Here is a 19,397-nt window from a genome sequence, read left to right as displayed (position 1 = left end):
CCCACTTATGCTGTTCCAGAGGATCCATTGTTGCACAATTGGAGTTCCATTCATTCTTCCTTTCATGTATTGTAGGGAATTGGACCAGATTACCCTAGGGGGCCCTTCTCAGCTCTACATTTCTTCAGATCCAACTCAATGCTTTTCTCTGTACTTGCAGATCCACACTTTAGTAGAAACCCTGAAGCTCTCCATTACTGATCAACAACTTCCTATGTTTATTCGAATAATGCAACTTGGAATTTCACTCTACTATGGAGAAATAGGCAACTTTAAAGATGGAGAAAATGAAGACTTGGTTTGTCACACTAAGGATGTTTTGGGGAACATCTCAGGTAAGACAGATTGAATTCGTTCACAATCCTCCAAAACCATCAGAGAAATTACAGTTCAAGTGCAGATAATGCAAAACGAGTAACTGAATAACAAGTAATTAATATGTTAGCTTCCTAGAGAAGCTATATGTAAGATTGTGAAGGCAGAACAAATGTCCATATAAACCGTTTCATTTTGGTCTTTTATGGAACAATTTTTCCAAGATTAAACTGGAACTTTGTAATCCATTTAAACAATAACATTGTGTATTATTTTTAGGGCAATGACAAATATTTCAAATTGATTGCAGTCTGTGTTGTATTAAGGGCTTGATTCTTTCTAGGGTTGGTTAAAAGAGCTCTGTAACTGAGTTTGAGGGCCTCTGTACTAAAGGATTGCCACCAGTCATTTTCAAAATATGTACCAAAACATGAAATAAACAGTTCAAAATTCTTTCTTATTCTTACCTTAAAAGTACCTGGAATAATCTGATACTCTAGATTATTCTGTAAATCCCATATTTTAATTTATTTAGAAGTAGTCAGCCCTCAAGTCACATCAGCTAACTTTATTAAAGAACTGATTTAATAAGTCAATAGAGCAGTTTGCATCAGAAGCTATGTACTAAGTATTCTTTTTCATTATTTATAGCACCTCATTAGTATTAATTATCTAAAATGCAACATGACTATTTAGGCATAGTTGTTTGCTGCAACCTGCCATTTTGTGTGTGAAAAAATAGATATAATGTAGAAATAATGTAGTTACAGATGGGTGTGGTATCCCATGGTGCCGCCTCTACTAACAGAAAGGATCTTTCAATGGAATGGGGAAGGAGGTGGTTTTTGATGACGATCCCTGCAGCCCCATACAAAAACCCAAATTTATTTAACAAAATTTATATACGGTATCTTTTGATTGTAGTAAAACCTCTCAAGTAGTTTACACAAAATGTTAAGATTATTAATAAAAAACAGTTCAAAACATTTTGAATAATTAAAATTAACCGTAAGAGAGATTTAAACACATCAGCAGCTACATGCCGGGATAGGTTTGCCTAAACAAAAATGTTTTAAGCAGGTGCCAAAAAGAGTACAGTTGTACCTTGGTTGTCGAACGCCTTGCGACTCAAACGTTTTGCTCCTGAACTCTGCAAGTGAGTGTTCTGGTTTGCGAACGTTCTTTGGAACCCGAACGTCTGATGTTGCCTCCGTGGCTTCCGATTGAGTGAAGGAAGCTCCTGCAGCCAATCGGAAGCCGCATCTTGGTTTTCAAACGTTTTTGGAAGTCGAACGGACTTCCGGAACATATTCCGTTTGAGAACCAAGGTACGACTGTACAGAGAAGATGCCTGTCTGATGTCAAGAAGCTGTGAGTTCTAAAGTGTAGGTGTCGTCACACTAAAAGATTGATTTTATACAACAGTGGAATGAGTATTATGTAGCACCTGTATCAGTTCTGCAGATCGAAGCAGTTGAGAGAGCACATAATGGGGTAAAGTTATCCTGTAAGTACGTAAACTGGTTCCAAGCTATTCAGGGCTTACTGAAGAGGGTTGAGGAAATCCCTTGGGACAGATTCTTGAGGCACTACCAGCCAGAGAACACAATCCTGGCCTAGATAGTCTGACTCGCTGTAAGGAGCCCTTATATGTTTGATTTCATTGTCCTGGTAACTAGGGTAGGCTGGCTGCTTTCACAGTTTACATTGCCTTTATTTTCATTGGTCTTTCTTATAGGCTCTTTAAAAAGCACAAGATTCTGGAAGCACAGTACTTTTAAAGGGTTTACACATCTTGCAGAAAAATTATGGCCTGAGGCATCAGTTTGTCCGATTAATATGCCATGTCACTCTTGACATAGGAATCAAAAATAATCTCTACAGTTCCTATCATGTTCGGCTATTAGACCACCAGCTAATTCAGACTAATATAGCGATGCTTTATTTGCGGGGAAAGGCCATTTATAACAATGTGAGCTTTTTCCTTTTAAAAATATGCATCTGGACCATAGCTCTGAGCAATGCTTTCACTGCAGTGGTAGAAAAGCCAAAAGCATCTACTTTGGTTGCTACTCATGTAGGAATGTGTTGTTGAAGACTTTGTCTGCTTTTATTATGACCTACATTATAATATTAAATCCAATATCAATATGTATAGACAGGACGTGTGCCTAGGCAACATATCACATACCATTCAGTCTGTACAACCTCTTACTTTTCGCATTGTTTGTACTGCCTTTCTCATGAAATAGAATAATGAGTAGAACAAAAATGATAACAAAGGAGATATTAAGATGCATAACTGATTGTGCCATTTCTCTCAAATTAATAAAGTGTGCAAAAAAGTTGCTGCTTGTATCTGTATGGTGGTGGTTAGTAGATATTTTCTTGTTGTGCCACATATTCTGTGTTTGCTCAAGTATTTCATTTTCATATTAATTATAATTGCCTAGTTTAATAAGCTTTGTGGTGTCTAGTTTGTATTGGTTAATGTTAGGGGGAAGAAGCCAACTCTACTTCACTCCCACTCAAGTGGAACTACTGGTATCTGTGGTTTGGGTATATGCTGGTTCAGGCTCAAATGCAAATAGGACCCCCTACCCAAGCCATCTCCTGTTCTGAAATGTTCAGGATAAACTCTGCCTTTTATCTAAATAATAATAATAATAATAATAATAATAATAATAATAATAATAATAAATTTTATTTATATCCCTCCCTCCCCAGCCGAAGCTGGGCTCAGGGCGGCTAACAACAATCAAAATAGTCCAACATTCTAAAAACATTCATTATAAAATTAATTAAAATCAAATTAAGATCAAATTAATGGCAACCATCAAGCAAAATTCTGTGCAGATTGCCAGAGGAGGGGGTCAGGCTGCGCCCTGACCAAAGGCCTGGTGGAACAGCTCTGTCTTGCAGGCCCTGCGGAAAGATGTCAGGTCCCGCAGGGCCCTAGTCTCTTGTGACAGAGCGTTCCACCAGATTGGAGCCGCGGCCGAGAAAGCCCTGGCTCTAGTTGAGGCCAGCCTAACTTCTCTGTGGCCTGGGATCTTTAGGATGTTTTTATTTGCAGACCGCAAATTTCTCTGTGGGGCATACCAGGAGAGGTACGAGGGTCCCAGGCCGTATAGGGCTTTAAAGGTTAAAACCAGCACCTTAAACCTGATCCTGTACTCCACCGGGAGCCAGTGCAGCTGGTATAGTATAATGGGGAAGATATTACAACATTCAGATGGTACTGCTGACTGTCCCATCTCAAAATGCGCAGTCCCAAAGTGTCTGAATTAAATTCCCACCACCCCCTTCCCAACCTACTTCCAGATGAAAAAGATACCCCAACTGTGGTGAATTTGGGAAAATAGCACACACTATCCACAGTTTTCTAGGCTCTTCTGCAACATCTTTGCTACAAACCATAGTTGATTAAAAGTTCACATAGGTTTCTGAAGGTATGGATTTGATAACTTTATCCATCAGCAAATGGTGACATAAATGAAACCTAGCATTTTCCTGCCAGTCACAGTTGTCACTACCTTTAAAGGAATAAAATGGGACCATTTCTGCTGTTGAAGGAGGCCTGTTTGGACATAATATACTTGAAATTGTTCAAGAACAGTTAATCCTTGCATTAAGACTGTGCTGGTGATGCTGCCAAGGCCAGGGTCCAGCTTGTGTTAACAGCTATGTAAGCACTGATTGCATAAGTTTAGGGATTTTGCCTGATGTTTGATATCAAAGAACCTTTTAAGCATTTGCAGTTCATTGGTTTACTTTTCCTGTTCATCAGCTCCGGAAACTGAGTAAACGTTATCAGCTAAATTAGGCAGGGATTTTAAAAAAATATTTCTAATTGGTATAAAACATAGTATTTTTTGCCGTGTTTCCTCTGAAGAGAGTTTAGTGTGAATCGCTTAAGTTCACTATGAGAATTCTGACAAGGAATGTATTTCATAACTTGTGGAAGGGTGTATAGGGTGTCTTGTAATTTGCTGCTAATTTAATTCTTCAGTTTTTCATTATGCTGGCTATTGTGTTCAGTAGTACATTTCTTTTTCATAGTCCATACCCTCCAATGTTTATCCAATGAAAATAGGGACATTCCATTCCATAATGATAATTTTACTGTTTATACCCTGTATACATTATTGGGTTGCCCCAGCCACTCTCGGCAGCTCCCAACATATACAAAAACATAAAACATTAAACATTAAAAAAACTTCCCTATACAGGATTGCCTTCAGACAGCTCGGGGGTGGGGGGGTCGGATAACTCCATACCCTCCAATATTTCTCAAATGAAAACAGGGATACCCTAAGGAAAAGTGGGACATTCTGGGATCAAATCAGAAACCGGGGCAGCTTCCCTAAACCAGGTGGACCTTTATAGTTTGGATCAAAACAGAAGATTTAGGACAAAATGAAAGCCAGATTTCATAATTTTAATTAGAGTTTTAAATGTAAATTATTTAGTGTTCATCAAATGTGACTTATTTGAAATGATACCAGGAATGTAATATAAACAATATAAATGCAGGGTGCCCAATCCACATACAGTGTACTGGGCCCAGAAAATATTGTTGGCATCCCTGTTCATACTGCAAGGTATAGTATATATTGTTTAAAATACATGTTGTATGTAAGTATAAAATAAAATGCATCTTGTTTCTAGTTTGTGGCTAATACTGTATTTCAAGCTGAATAATCCCTGCTTTGCTTTTTTTAAAGGTGCAGAAGATGAAATAGGCCATGATATGCAATTTATTTCTCCAGAATCTTATGTTCAGCAAGATGATGATCAACAGCAGGGATGGGTGTCGTGGGCCTGGTCATTTGTACCTGCTATTGTGGGTAATGATGATGAAGAGGGAGACTTTCTTGGAATAGATGATGGAACAACAATGAATCAGCATAAATCGCCAGCAGTTAAAGATCCCATTGTTTCTATAGGATTTTATTGTACAAAGGCTACTATTACCTTCAAGGTAACATTAAAAAAAACCCAAAACCATAAGTATATTTCTAGTCATTTTGGCTAAGTGCTCGGACAACAAAAATAGATGGCAGTATATGGTCGTTAGTTCTCATTGCGGAAAACAATGTATGTTGGTTCACATATAGTTGAATACCTTTAACAGTGCAATCCTACATATGTCTATCTCACTGTTCCCCATGAATGTGTAGATCATCTGAAAGCTAACTTTGTTAGTTTTCAGATGATCCAAACGTGTAGGCATCAACTTTAATGCTTCCAGTCAAGAAGCTGATTGATCATTGGGTGTTCACAGTAGATCTATGTTCTACTCTGGGGATATGAAGAAGGAAGCAAGTATATTTTTTCCCAGAGCACCAGTCTCAATGCAATGATTCGTCAACATCAACTTCGTTGGACTGTTCATGTTGTGCAGATACCTGATGATCGTCTTCCAAAGCAACTACTCTATTCCAAACTTAAAAATGGAATGCGTAATGCTGGTGGTCAACAAAAGAGGCTTAAAGATTCTCTCAAGGCAAATCTTAAACAATGTAGTATAAACACCAACAATTGGGAAACACTTGCCTATGAGCGCTCCAATTGGAGAACAGCCTTTACCAAAGGTGTCATGCGCTTTGAAGACACTTGAACTCAGGACGCAAGGCAGAAATGCACGCTTGGCAAATCCACACTGTGATCAGCTCCCACCCAGAAACCCATGTCCCCACTGTGGAAGAATGTGTGGATCCAGAATTGGCCTCCACAGTCACTTACGGACTCATTGTTAAAACCATGTTTATGGAAGACCATCTTACTCGACTGCGGATGATCGCCAAAGAAAAAAGAAGAATGTTCTACTCTGGGGCTATGAAGAAAGGAGCGAGTATATTTTCTCCCAGAGCACTCACAGATAAAATATGTTATTTATAATCTAACATGGAACCCAGTGGCCTCAACTCTAGTTCGGATATTATTCCCACTAAATCTCATAATAAACTGCTAGTGTATAGAGCGTCCTTTGCTGAAGTAGGTAAAACCCATTAAAGGAGACTTTGTTTTTTTCCTTGTGCATTTAGGATTATACATTACAATAATTTTACCACATCCTAACATCTTGAATGTTATATTTTTTACACTATAAAATGGTATGCATAAGAGAATTATGCTGGCACTTAGAAGGAAAACATTAGAATTCATTGTTCTGCTTGAATGCTAAGAATGTATGGAATTAATTTGTGGTTCATATTTTGGTCAAAAACAAGCTCAGGTTTCTGCATTAGCATTCTGAATAGCTGATACCACTCCAGCTTAAAAAAAAAACCCCATGCCAAATTAAATGTTGCATTTTCCTAATAATGTCGAAAATTGTTCTTGCAATGTTTGAGTTCTTTTAATCAATTAATTGCTTTTCCTCTACAATGATTGCAGACAGCTGAAGGGCGGGTTTTTTAATCCTGTTTTACTTGAGCATTTGCTTTATAGAACTTAGCTTCAAAACAGCAACCATGTGTACACACAGTTGGAAATAGCTAAGTAATGAGAGCTTCTAGGAATTTTATGTTATATGAAAATTAGAAGGAATTATTTCAGCAGTTAAAGATGCCAGAGTTAGGAGCTGTTAGGGCTAAACATTTAAATGTTTCATTATTTTGCCCTTGTTTAATGAATGATGTTGAATAGTCAAAAGTGCACCATTGATCTCTTTTTGCTGCTTTATTCATGGTGATCAGAGCATAGACAAAATGTAGTAGATTTACTTATGATTGAGGTTTGCAAGGGTTGCTTAAGTACATCCATCTTGTGAATTACTTCCTATGCTATTATAATAAACTGTCAAGTTTATTCTGTCAAGTTCATAAACTGAGTTGCACCTGCGTATCTGTTAGATTACCTTTTTATTCATTGTTTATGTAACTGAGAAACTAAAAATGTTTCAGTGTTGTTGTTTTTTTTAAATTGTGTCAGTACATAGATTAAAGTTGTTATTTTCTAGTGTGGATAATATATTGCAGCTGTTTTAGCGCACCTGTTTCCTGCCCAATCATAATCACCAATAGTAAAATTTAATTTGTCATCCTCTCTTCTACACAGTAATAATAACTTATATGTAGCTAATACTAATGTTGACTAATGGTAAGTGTTTGGCATATTGTTACACAGCTCACAGAAATGCAAGCTGAAAGTAGCTATTACAGCCCACAGAAAGTAAAATCCAAAGAAGTAATATGCTGGGAGCAAGAAGGAACTACGGTAGAGGTAATTTTCCATTACTTCTGTATATTTATAGTAGATTTCTTGGCATCAGTATTTATTTCATCAGAATCATTACTTTGTACTGGCAGTTGCAGTATTGATTTTATATTCACTCGTTATTGGATGGCTATAATAAAAATATAACTTAAATAGAGCCATTCTTGGACTTTAGCTGTAGTACTCTAGGCAGTAAATAATAAGCTCTCAAATCTAGTGTACATTATTATTGTTCTTTTACTTCATTTGTTTCTTAATTAAGTGCAAAAACTGACCACAATATTCCTGCTTATACATTCATCCACATAAATATTAATTTTGGATAGATAGGTGTGCATTTATTTATGTATTTATTAGATTCAGACCCTGCCTTTCGTTCCAAAGGTGCCTAGGGTGGCAAACAAGGCATAAGATGATAAAAACATATTTTAAAAATCTTAAAAAACAATTCCAGACTGGGAAAATCTCAACTTAGAAGATTTGTTGATAGATGAGAGTCTTCAGTAGGGGCCGGAAAGACAACTTAGACAGTCCCTGTCTAATATTCAAGGGGAGAGAATTCCAAAGGATAGGCTTGGAATAGCCTTGATTCTCATTTTTCTCTTCTTGTCCCTTGTCCCGTTTGTTTTCTTTTCGTTTAGATTGTAAGCCTGTGGGTAGGAAATGTCTTGTTTTGATTTTATGTAAGCCTCTCTTGGAGTGGAGTGCAAATGCTATAAAAAAATAAAAAATAATAAAAATAAAGGCAACAACATGCAAGTTAGATAGGTGAGCCCAACAGTGTGTTGGTTCTTGACTAGAAGCTTAACTCTCTTCCGGTTTCTTTATACACACTCAGCATGTTAACATTTTCCCCCCAGGTCCTCATGAGTGGAGAACCTTTCTTCGATTGCCAAATAGGCTTTGTTGGTTGCCAAGCTCTTTGTCTCAAAGGAATTATGGGAATTAAAGATTTTGAGGAGAATATGAATAGAAGTGATGCGGTAAGTACAAGTTACGCTTTGCTAGCTTGCAGACGTGCTTTGTTAAAAGAGGGCATAAAATATTTTTAGAATTTTTCAGAAAAGCCCCAAAAGCCGCATAACTGGCTTAGCCCTTGGTAGTGTGGCAACAGCAGAAGCGGGGCGGTGTGGTAAGGAGTGAAGAAGCTGCAATTTCCAGCTGTCTACCAGCAAACTTGCTTGTTCATGCTTAGCTGCGGTTTGGCTTATCATTGTGCAAAGAAGACCATGGTGGGGAGGGGGGGGACAGTTTCTTCGATTGCCAAATAGGCTTTGCCAAATAGGTTTCTTCAAGTACCATGTTTATAAAGAAGAAATCAAATAACATGTTCTTTTGTTTGTTATGTTTTGTTACTATCTTTCTATTTCCACTGATATATTTTCCCCCCTTTTATAAAAGGAGGCCTACTTTTTCAACTGTGGTGAAAATCTGAGCACAAAAGGGATGACATACCTCACCAATTCACTATTTGATTACAGAAGCCCTGAGAACAATGGTGTCCGTGCAGAATTCATTTTGGATGCAGCCGCTCATAAGGTCTTAAATAAGTTTTCTTTTAAAATTTTGGATTTATGCTCAGTGTTCATATCCTGTTGCTTATTTTGTCCACATCTATGTTCAGCAGCTCTGATTATGGAGTCAGCGTTAACACCTTATTTCTACTAAAGTACTTTGTCACTTAATGAGTAGATGAGTTATGTCACAATGAGCTGCTTGAATTTACTTTTCTTGCACATTTACTTTTTACTTTTCTTGCACATTTTACTTGAATGCCCAAAGGCCATAACTAACTTAGACCTTAGTCTTCTTAAATTAAGCCTTATTGAGCTAAGTTGGAAAATGATTATTCGATAGCTGGGATAGCTCAGTTTGTAGAGCATAATCAAAACAAAAAAAATTCCTTCCAGTAGCACCTTAAAGACCAACTAAGTTAGTTCTTGGTATGAGCTTTCGTGTGCATGCACACTTCTTCAGATATACAACTAACTTAGTTGAACTAACTTAGTTGGTCTTTAAGGTGCTACTGGAAGGAATTTTTTTTGTTTTGACTATGGCAGACCAACACGGCTACCTATCTGTTTGTAGAGCATGAGACTCTTAATCTTAGGGTCATGGGTTTTGAGCCCCACATTGGGCAAGAGTCCTGCATTGCGAGGGGTTGGACTAGATGACACTTGTGGTCCCTTCCAACTCTAAAATTCTATGATTCTATGAATGAACCACTTTTAGGGCTTTCACTGGGATAGAAATTTGAAGAGTAAATAGATAAGAGTCAGTCTTTAGTAGTGGGCAAAGGCACAGAGTGTTCAGTTTGGAGAAGAGAGACCATGGTTCAAATCTCCTTCAGCTATGAAGCTCACTGGCTAATTATTGAAGAGTTTATCTCTTTCAGCATAAGCTACCTTTAAAAAGTTGTTGTGAGTAAAAATGAGAGACCTGAGAAAGCTGCCTTGAGCTTCTTGTAAGCAGGGCAGGGCAGGCACCTGATAACATGAACATAGCCTTAAGGCTTATTCCCGCTATAAGTTTTTGTACTCGGGCATGTGTATCAGAGTACAAATTGCTCAGGGTCGTATTCAGCTATGTTTTACTCAGAGTAAACCCATTGAAATGTGTTAATATTGACTAACGTCCATAAATTTCAATGGAATCTGAGTAAAACAGCCTCCAAGTTTTCACTCAAATATAAAGAGGTAGCAGAGGTAAAATTAGATACCTCTTCTTTTAAAATATTCAGTAGTATGGCTCAGATCCATTCCTAGTTGGCGCTTGCAAGTACTTTAGAGAGCTGCACTTGATAGGAAACTGTGAATCTATACTCAAGTCTAAAATGCTAAAATTAATACATTAAAAAGAGATCAACTCTTTAATCCTTAGTGTGTCTCCACTTTGAACTGGGTTGTCCTTCATATTTGGTTTCTCTGTTTTTGTTTTTTAATGAGATGTGCCCTTGTGAATTGGACTAAAGGTCCATTTAGTTTAGCTTCATGCAGTGGTAAACCAGAACAGCACGATCAGGGCAAAAGCTTGTGAACTACAGCCTTCTTTTGCTGTGGATCCCCAGCAACTAGAATTCAGTAGCATACTTCCTTTGAACATGAAAGTTCTATATAGCCATTTGATAGATTTATCCTCTGTGAATTTGTCTAATCCCATTTTCAAGCCCTCTAAGCTTGTGACCATTACCACATCTAATGGAAGTGAATTCCATAAATGAATAATGTGAATAAATACATTATTTTGTCTGACTTGAATCTATTATCAATTTCATTGGATGATCCTGAGTTATAGTACTATGAAAGGGAGAAAGACAAAACTTTTCCCACACCATACATCGCAACATTATGCTGTCCCTTTAATTGCTTTCTCCTGAAACAAAAAAGCTCAATCTCGTTTAGTCTTTTCTTTTAGTAAAAGTGTTCAGCTCCTGAGTATTCTGGTTGCCTTTTCTGTGCCTTTATAACTCTATGATGCCTTCTTTGAGTTGCGGCAGTCAAAACCACACACAATTTTCCAAATGTGGCTGCACCATAGATTTCTACAAGGGCATTATGATATGGGCACTTTTATTTTTAACCCCTTCTTAATGACATCTAACACAAAATGTACCCTTTTCATAGGTGTTGTAGTGGTTGATGTTTTGCCTGCCACACAGCTCAAATTGTTTGCTGGTTAAAAGGTAAAGGTAAAGGTACCCCTGCCCGTACGGGCCAGTCTTGACAGACTCTAGGGTTGTGCGCTCATCTCACTCTAGAGGCCGGGAGCCAGCGCTGTCTGCAGACACTTCCGGGTCACGTGGCCAGCATGACGAAGCTGCTCAGGCGAACCGGCACCAGAGCAGCACACAGAAACACCGTTTACCTTCCTGCTATTAAGCGGTCCCTATTTATCTACTTGCACCCGAGGGTGTTTTCGAACTGCTAGGTTGGCAGGCGCTGGGACCAAGCGACGGGAGCGCACCCCACCGCGGGGATTCGAACCGCCGACCTTTCGATCGGAAAGTCCTAGGCGCTGAGGCTTTAACCCACAGCGCCACCCGCGTCCCTGTTTGCTGGTTAGTCATCACCTATTAGCGAAGTTAGGATTTTTTTTGCTGCCTTGTTCATCATTTTACACTTTTTCATATTGAGCTGCAATTCCCATTTTGCTGCCCATTCACCTAGTTCAGATAGATTCCTTCAGAGCTCTTTATAGTCTGGTTGGGATATTGGTATTATTCATTAATCTAGCCTCAACTCACTGCTCATTCTTAAATCCAAATCATTTCTGAGCAAGTTAAAAAGCACTGGTCCCAATACACATCCTTGTGGGGCATCACTCTTTTTTTTATAACTGTGTGTTTATATCATATACTTCTTTTTAGTTACCTCATCCTTCACAGAGCAGGAGAACAGAGAATTCCATGTATATCATTACTGCCCAATAAACTCATTTTGTTAAAGCTGCAAATTCTCCTTTTATTGGTAGTAATAATAGATTCCATTTACTTAAATGTCAACCTTCATGTCTAATGATGTGATTAGAATGTTACTTACGACTCACTGCTTCCTAGGAAGACAAGAGCAAACAAATACCCACTGAGTCCAAATAAATCTGATTGTTTTCTAGCTAGATGTCCTAAAATGTTTCGGAAGTTGCAAATGTTAGATATGAAGTTTGCCCTAGTCAGCTGGTTTACTAGTGAGTGAGAGGTCAAGCTGAAATAATTGACTCCGCTAAAGACACTAATTAACTAGCTGCTTTGGAAAAGTGGACAAAACATCCAGAAGAGTTATAGATGTCTTTTTGTGTGGTCTAGTCTAGATGTTGCATTAGCTATCTGAAGGATGAATTCTTTGGCTAACCTCTGTCCTTTGTTTTGATAAGGTTTACCATGTATTCATGCACAAACCCAAACAAGTATATATCTCTAGTACTTGACTATAGCCCTGATACCATTGGGTTGTAATCTCAAGATTCTTTCTTAAGAGAACATTAGTTGTATGTACTTTGCTTTGTTGGTAGGAGATGTACACAGAGATAGCTGGAATGCAGAGGTTTGGGGCTTTCTACATGGATTATCTGTACACAATGGAAAGCACCAGTGGCAAAGGTACTTCATTGCTTTGTTTGCTTACTTTTTGAATAACAGAAACAAAGGCTTCTTCAGAGGCACCTGACAGTCCTTGACCGACTGTCCTCAGATTTACCTTTTTGACCTAATTTAAAAACTGGATAGACTTGCTGAAAATTTTGAATTCTAGCATGCTTGTTTGCTTATATACCCTTTTTCTGACTTTGCCCTAAGAAATACAGCAATGTGTGATTTGATATGACTGCTTTGCTCATGTGCTTTGTTATCGTACAACAATTTAGCTTGAGAAAATCTGGGTTCAAATTGCTGTTCAGCAGGGTTGTTGCGAAGGCACATCTGGAGGTGGGCAGAAGAAGATCCTTGCTGATTCTCTTAACCCCTGTGCTACACCTTGCTGTTCAGCAAACATATTTTAAAGCAGCTTTGCAAGCTTTATGCTGGCTTAAAGGAAATAATCCAGTCTGCAAAGGAATAAACTGTGATGATCAATTAAATTTGTATACTGTCCATTTAAGATGATAGGGCAGTTTACAACGTTAAAATGCAGAATGGGAACACAAAATACCTAACAAAAACAAATAAAAACAAACCAGTAACCCTCTGGGGGAGCATTCCATAAATGGGGAGCCACCGCAGAGAAGACCCATTTTTGTGTTGTCACCCTTCAGACCTTTTGTGGAGGAGGAACACGAAGAAAGGCCTCAGGTGATGATCGCAGAGTTTGGGTTGGTTCATATGGGGAGATTACATTAGAGAAAGATGAAAGCTTCTCTTTTGTGTGTTTATATTATAGTTACAGTCAGTGCTTTTTCCCTAGAAAAATAGGTGTCAGTACTCGCCGTGAAGTTGTTACAGTGAGTGCCACACTTTTTAACAACAAAAAAGAGGTGCGAGCACTGCGTACCCTTGACTACCCCCTGAAAAAAAAGCATGGGTTACAATATTACTTACAGTGGCATCCTATGCATGTGTAAGCAGCAGTAAATAATAGATGCCTTCACAGTATTAGGGCAGATGAATATGATCTGCTTTATGTAAAGGACAGGAGTCTAATAATCTCTCCAAAGTCAAGGTCCTTCAAAGTGAAGGACATGAACAAGCCTTGGGCTTCCTTGCTTGCTTTCCGCTTCCCTCTATGAGGAGGAGACTGGAAGCTCCCATTTCTGTTTTAGGTTAAGCAGAATTTAGAGCCCTATCTGAACTATGCTCTTAGACCACCTCAGTGTGAGAGGGCTCTGTGTGATCAGAGCACTCATGCTTATGGGTGTTCTAGTTCTGTGGAGTCCCTGCACATGAACAGGGGTTTGCATGTTGGGTCTTCTTTGTAGACAACTGTGTTCAACGTGAAGCTGAAGGAGGAGACTTGATATGTTTGGCGCAGTGCTAAAGGCATGGCCCTGCGTTCAATTAAGTACAGCATTGCCCTATATCTGAGTAACATAAATAGGGTGGGAACATACAGTGGTGGGAAACTTTTCCTAGCCCAAGGGCTGCATTTCTTCCAGGGGTTGCATGCCACTGGTGTGCAGAGCAAGTCCTTCCAGGGGCAGAGCAACAGATGTGTCTTCTAACTTGGTACTGTAGGATACATTCCATCCATGCAGAAATTAGAGATTTCTGCACACACACACCCATTTCTTTGTCTTCCAACAAAGCAAACAAGAGGCATTTTCACAGCTTGAGAGCACATTCCGGCCAGGCAGAAGCACTAAGGAAGGTACTGAGCAGAGCCTGGAGACAGCCTCAAGAGTTAGAGGGAGAGGCCTGGAGGATCCACATTTGACTCCCAAGCCTGAGCTTTCCCAACCCTGACTTAAACATGTTGTAAATTGTGGTTAATCTTGACTGTGACCAAAGTTCTAATGAACTTGAAATCAAAGCAGCTTTCTCATCCCATTAAGTGGTTATTTAAAAACACAGCTGAGTTGCAGTTGGCAAAAAAGCATGTGCACTATGGATATGGGTGGTTTAAAACCCTGTCTCCAATTTTGAGTATATAGTATAGTACAGTTGTTGAGACCATGTGATTTGAGCTTTAAGCCTCCCGTTTTTCAGCTCAATATTGCTATTCACCTCCTACTTCATCTTTCCTTCTGTAATGGACAGGGAGAAGGAAAAGTGGGCCTCCCTGTGAAAATGCATTGGTGATCTTGCTTGTATTAGTTTATCTTGAAAAAACAAAGTGCAGTTAAAGCTATTGTGTGAGAGCTTATAGCTGATCACTGATAATTGCAAGAAATTGTTTTTTCATAGGTAGTTTTTTCTGTCTCTACCATTCTCCCAATCAGTGTTAGAAACAGAGATATGAAAGCTAGGAGCTAAATGGCACCTTAAACCTATATCATGGGTGCAACAACGGAATGTCTAGGCATACTTTTAAAAAAATAACAATAATACAAAGCTGAAAATGAATGAACTGCTGCTTAAATCCTTATATTCATTTTTCACATGGTCTAGTTCTCATCTGAAGTCTGCAAAAAGCAAAGCCATGCTTCCCCTGCCCACCCCCCTAATATTCTTAAGAGAGTGTCTAGACGTGAGGCGGCAGAAGAAGGTCCTCCTTTCCTTCCACTCTGCAGTTTTTATCTGAAATCTTAGGCGCAGTACTGAGGCCAGACCTCAGAAACTGCTTGCGTTAATGAAATTCCATGTAGCAAAACACACCTAGAACATTGGGAGTTTCAAACGCTGGTCCTAATGCACATATTAACTATCTGTAAATGTATATATATATTGTAGTTTTAGTGTCTGGAAACCAGCCAGATGTGACTTCAGTAAAGAGTGAAGACTTTGGCCATGTTCAGGAGATGTCTACAAAAACCCTTATTGTGGGCCCTCTCAGTCTTCGGCTTGATAGCAGTGCAGTGCACAGGATTATGAAAATGATTGTTTGTGCTCTGGAACATGAATATGAACCATACAGCAAGTCTAAGCAAGGTATGTCGTGATTTAATTCTTTCTTCTTTCTTCTATTTTTTTACAAATAAAGTAGGAGAGCTTCAGTGGAAAAATGTTAACTGCAAATAATGTGTGTGCGAAAAAAGGGAAAGAGTGGTAGCGGTTTATTTGAATCTCTTCATTGTTATCTGTGGTAAGAGCCCAAACAGAATCTGTTTGTGGCACTACTGATCTGACCAATGCAGTGTTCCATTAAAGTAGCCATTTGCAGCACTTTTTGAGAGGGAACTTTTGCATGGGGTCAGCGGATTGGGCTCTGACTCCACTCTGATGAAGAGCAAAGTCTTCTTGGGAAAGTGGGTGGCTCCCAATCAAATTTTTGCTCCTGTCTGATTGAAGCAGTCATGTCACCTTTAGCTCCCATTTCCCCCACTCCTACTCAGGCTAGTTTCTTGAATCTTTTCTTTATCTGTTCCTGTTTGCCTTCCCTCCCTCCCTCGTTTGCTATCCCTACTAAAAAATACTTTACATAAAAACTTTTCCTTTTCCACCCACCCCACCCCTCTGTTAGTTCTGTTAGTTTTCCTAGTTCCATTGGTTGTTACTATATTTGGGGAAAGTGGATTCCTGTTATTTCCTTAATTATGCTGTCTCCATGGGCTGTTTGAGCTTGGCAAGTCTGCAAAACTTTCTCAAAGAATCTTTGTTCTTGCTTCATGATCACGGTGGAGTCAGAGCCCAATCGGGTGACCCCCATGATGCCATTTGAGATCCGCACTTCAGATGAGTACCAATTGTACTTTTTTAGGAAACTGGAGAACAAGCAATCTCTAACATAGGAATATCTTATTTACTTATTTAGCTAGTGCTATCACACTTTACAACGAATAAGAGGTCCCTTCCCCAAGAGCTTTCAGTCAATTTAAGAACTGTCACACAGGGCATAACCAAAAAGCAAATAACAACTCAGAACATCTGAAGAAGTGTGCATGCAAACGAAAGCTCATACCAGTAACAAACTTAGTTGATCTCTAAGGTGCTACTGGAAGGAATTTTGTTTCAACTATGGCAGACCAACACAGCTACCTACCTGTATCTAACCCAGAACTAAGACAGTCCCAACCCTCAGGCTCACAGTCTAAAAGGATGTGGCACATGAGGAAAAATGGTGGTGGAAGGGAAAAGCAAGCTCAGGCAGAAGTTCTTCAAGTTATAGTTCTTATAACACAGTTATGGCATTCTTTCTATGTGGAATCTGGCTTTCTAGAAGAGCAGCAACTCCTCACCGATGTCACTGGCAATTCTGTCTGTCCTGCCCATTCTTCTTCCAGATCAGATTTAGGAACAGAGCAGGTGACAATGTCCACACCAGAAGGACAGGAGAGCTCCTGCCACACAGTTTTTCCCTCATACCGCTGACTTGATGGCACTTAAACTGAACTGTGGTGACAATTTAAAGGCAAATATATAAAGAGCCAGTTTTATGTTCCTTGTGAGAAATGCAACAATGGAAATCTCTCTGCCCTTTTGACATCTAGAGGAGCACAGAGTGATAAAAAAAATAATAATAGTTATAGTAGTAATTATGGAAGACTATGTACATTCCCATTGATAATTATGTTAAATTTGAGTAATTATAATTTATTACAGATTCTGTAGATGGAACTAAAGCTATGCCAAGCCCAGAAGAAGTAGCAGCTTTGGAAGAATATATTCCAACTCGGATCACAAACTTCACAATTCTGAAATGCACTGTGACAATACCTATGGCTGAATTCAACTTGCTGGGCCACTTGTTGCCTGTTATCATGGGTCAAAAGGTACCATAATGTAGTCTATCATGAACTATATTTGGAATTAAAACATATGCACCCAGTCAGTTACATATGTTTATTTCATATAGGTTAATTTAGTGTGTATATATTTGCATACATGTTAGACGTGATTTTAAAAAAACAGACTATGCAGACATCTAGAATGAAACTTTTTAAAAAAGTTAGATTTGGAAATGTTGGGCTGTATTTTTAAATTTATGGGGTGTTACATTAATTTGGCTTGTATTTTTCCTCTACTATATTCCCTGAAGAGTTCAAGCAGCCTCTTAAATACTACAAATCTTCAGCCTTTGCGTCCTCTGCCTTGTATCCAAATACTGGTGGACAAAATGGCCCTGGAACACTCCATGCCAATGTATGCTGAACAGCTTGTGCAGACCGTCAGCAGCCTTAGCCAGCCATCTGATAACTTACTTCACTATTGTTACTCACACTGCTATCTTAAGGTAAAACATTTTCAATACTTTTTTTTAGTTCATTGAAAATTGCTAAGACTTCTCAGAAACATTATTACAGAGCAATTCTAATTCTGGCAGGGAAGCAGCAGAGTGGAAAGGAGTGGCATATCATCCACCACATTCCGAGTCCTGATGGAAGGGTGGTTCTGGTTTTCTGTTCACTGTTCACTGTACCATTTCCAAGCTTGTGCAACCGAGGACTCAAGGATCAGGCCTCTCGGGTTAACAGCAGGGCTTTGGATACAGTAAATTCAAAGGCTCTGGCATCCGAGACCTGACCTTGGGAGGTCCTTCTTTGTGTGACCCTCCATGAGATGTCTGGAGGGAAGCCACACTAAAAAGCCTTTTCCGCAGTGGCTCCATTTGTGGAATGCTCTCCCCAGGGAGACTTACCTGGTGCCTTCATTACATAACTTTAGGCACCATGCAAAAACTTTCCTCTTATCCCAGGCCTTTGGCTAATTAAGCAATCTATGTGGGGGAGGGGGTTATTTTTGTTTTGTTACTATGGTATGTACTCTTGTGTTTTTTTATATTGCAATCTGCCCTGTGATCTTCTGATGAAGGGTGGTGTAGAAATTTTTAATGATGATGATCATAATCATCCCAGACAGAAGCCCTCTGTTTTGCAGCTACTATAGTGGTACCTCTGCTTCTGAACTTAATTCATTCCGGAGGTCCGTTCTTAACCTGTAACCATTCTTAACCCGAGGTACTACTTCTGGGTTGGCGGCGTCTGTAACCCGAAGTGTTTGTAGGCTGAGGTGTTTCTAACCCGAGGTACCACTGTATTGGCAGTAGCCCTCTGTCTGCTAGGACAAACCTGGTGCCTCCACCATGGTGGAAAACTGCCATGGTTTCCTTTCTACCAGCAGAGGCTTATACTGCTGCCCCCCCAAGCCATCAATGTGGGTTGTTAGGATTGCACTGTTATACTGATATCATGATAATATCATGTAATTATAATACTCATTTTGGTTTAGATTTGTTAATGTTTAGTCAGTTATTTTAAGTCAGTAGGACATACTGTTCCTGTGATATAAATTGTGTGCATTTTCATAGAAACATGATTTTCTATCTTACATTTTTCTTGGGGATAAAAAAAATTGGCTTCAAATCGACATTGGTTTATATTAAAGTAAAATAATTTGTACTGATATTTTTTGTTACTGTACAGCTTGATGTTTTGGTTTGTTTCAGATATTTGGTTTTCAGGCAGGGCTGTCATCACTGGATATTAATGGATCTTATAACTCCCCAGTTTCAGTTGTTTCTCCATTCAGTACTGCTGTTTATGGCAAAATGCTTAAGCTTCCTAACTACTGGTGAGTATTAAATGCTTTATATTCACAAGCACTCTACGTGTGGGTGCATCATGGGTACATTTTTATTTTTACTGTTCTGTACTACATTGCATTATACACCTCTCCCTTTCTCTAGATACATGCACACATACAAATATATACAATGTCTGTTTATTAATTTTCTGCATTAATATGTTTTAAATATTGCTGTCTCTGACCACATTGCTTAGACTGCCATTACCAAAAGTGTTCTTTTTCTTGTTAGAATTTTAGACCAAAATGTTTG

General features: G+C 38.9%; 1 protein-coding gene across 8 annotated transcripts in view; it reads left to right on the top strand.

Annotated features, from left to right (window-relative positions):
- The window catches only part of VPS13B (vacuolar protein sorting 13 homolog B), a 399,672-nt gene that overhangs the window by 78,586 nt on the left and 301,689 nt on the right, over positions 1-19,397 (top strand). For all 8 annotated transcript variants that reach the window (XR_014566943.1, XR_014566944.1, XM_083749735.1 and 5 more), the window contains exons 7-16: positions 161-335; positions 5,043-5,299; positions 7,450-7,545; positions 8,400-8,522; positions 8,941-9,078; positions 12,547-12,634; positions 15,356-15,553; positions 17,165-17,334; positions 17,601-17,795; positions 19,008-19,132. Coding sequence is in view for 6 of the 8 variants with exons in the window: in XM_083749735.1 (XP_083605861.1) it covers positions 161-335; positions 5,043-5,299; positions 7,450-7,545; positions 8,400-8,522; positions 8,941-9,078; positions 12,547-12,634; positions 15,356-15,553; positions 17,165-17,334; positions 17,601-17,795; positions 19,008-19,132 (1,565 nt within the window). In the remaining 2 variants the exon portion in view is untranslated. The remainder of the gene's footprint in view (positions 1-160; positions 336-5,042; positions 5,300-7,449; positions 7,546-8,399; positions 8,523-8,940; positions 9,079-12,546; positions 12,635-15,355; positions 15,554-17,164; positions 17,335-17,600; positions 17,796-19,007; positions 19,133-19,397) is intronic.

Source organism: Podarcis gaigeae (genome assembly GCF_964106915.1).
Source record: "Podarcis gaigeae genome assembly, chromosome: 7".
Classification (NCBI taxonomy): Eukaryota; Metazoa; Chordata; class Lepidosauria; order Squamata; family Lacertidae; genus Podarcis; species Podarcis gaigeae.
The sequence above is the reverse complement of the archived record's forward strand: the minus strand, read 5'-3'. Positions and strand labels throughout refer to the sequence as shown.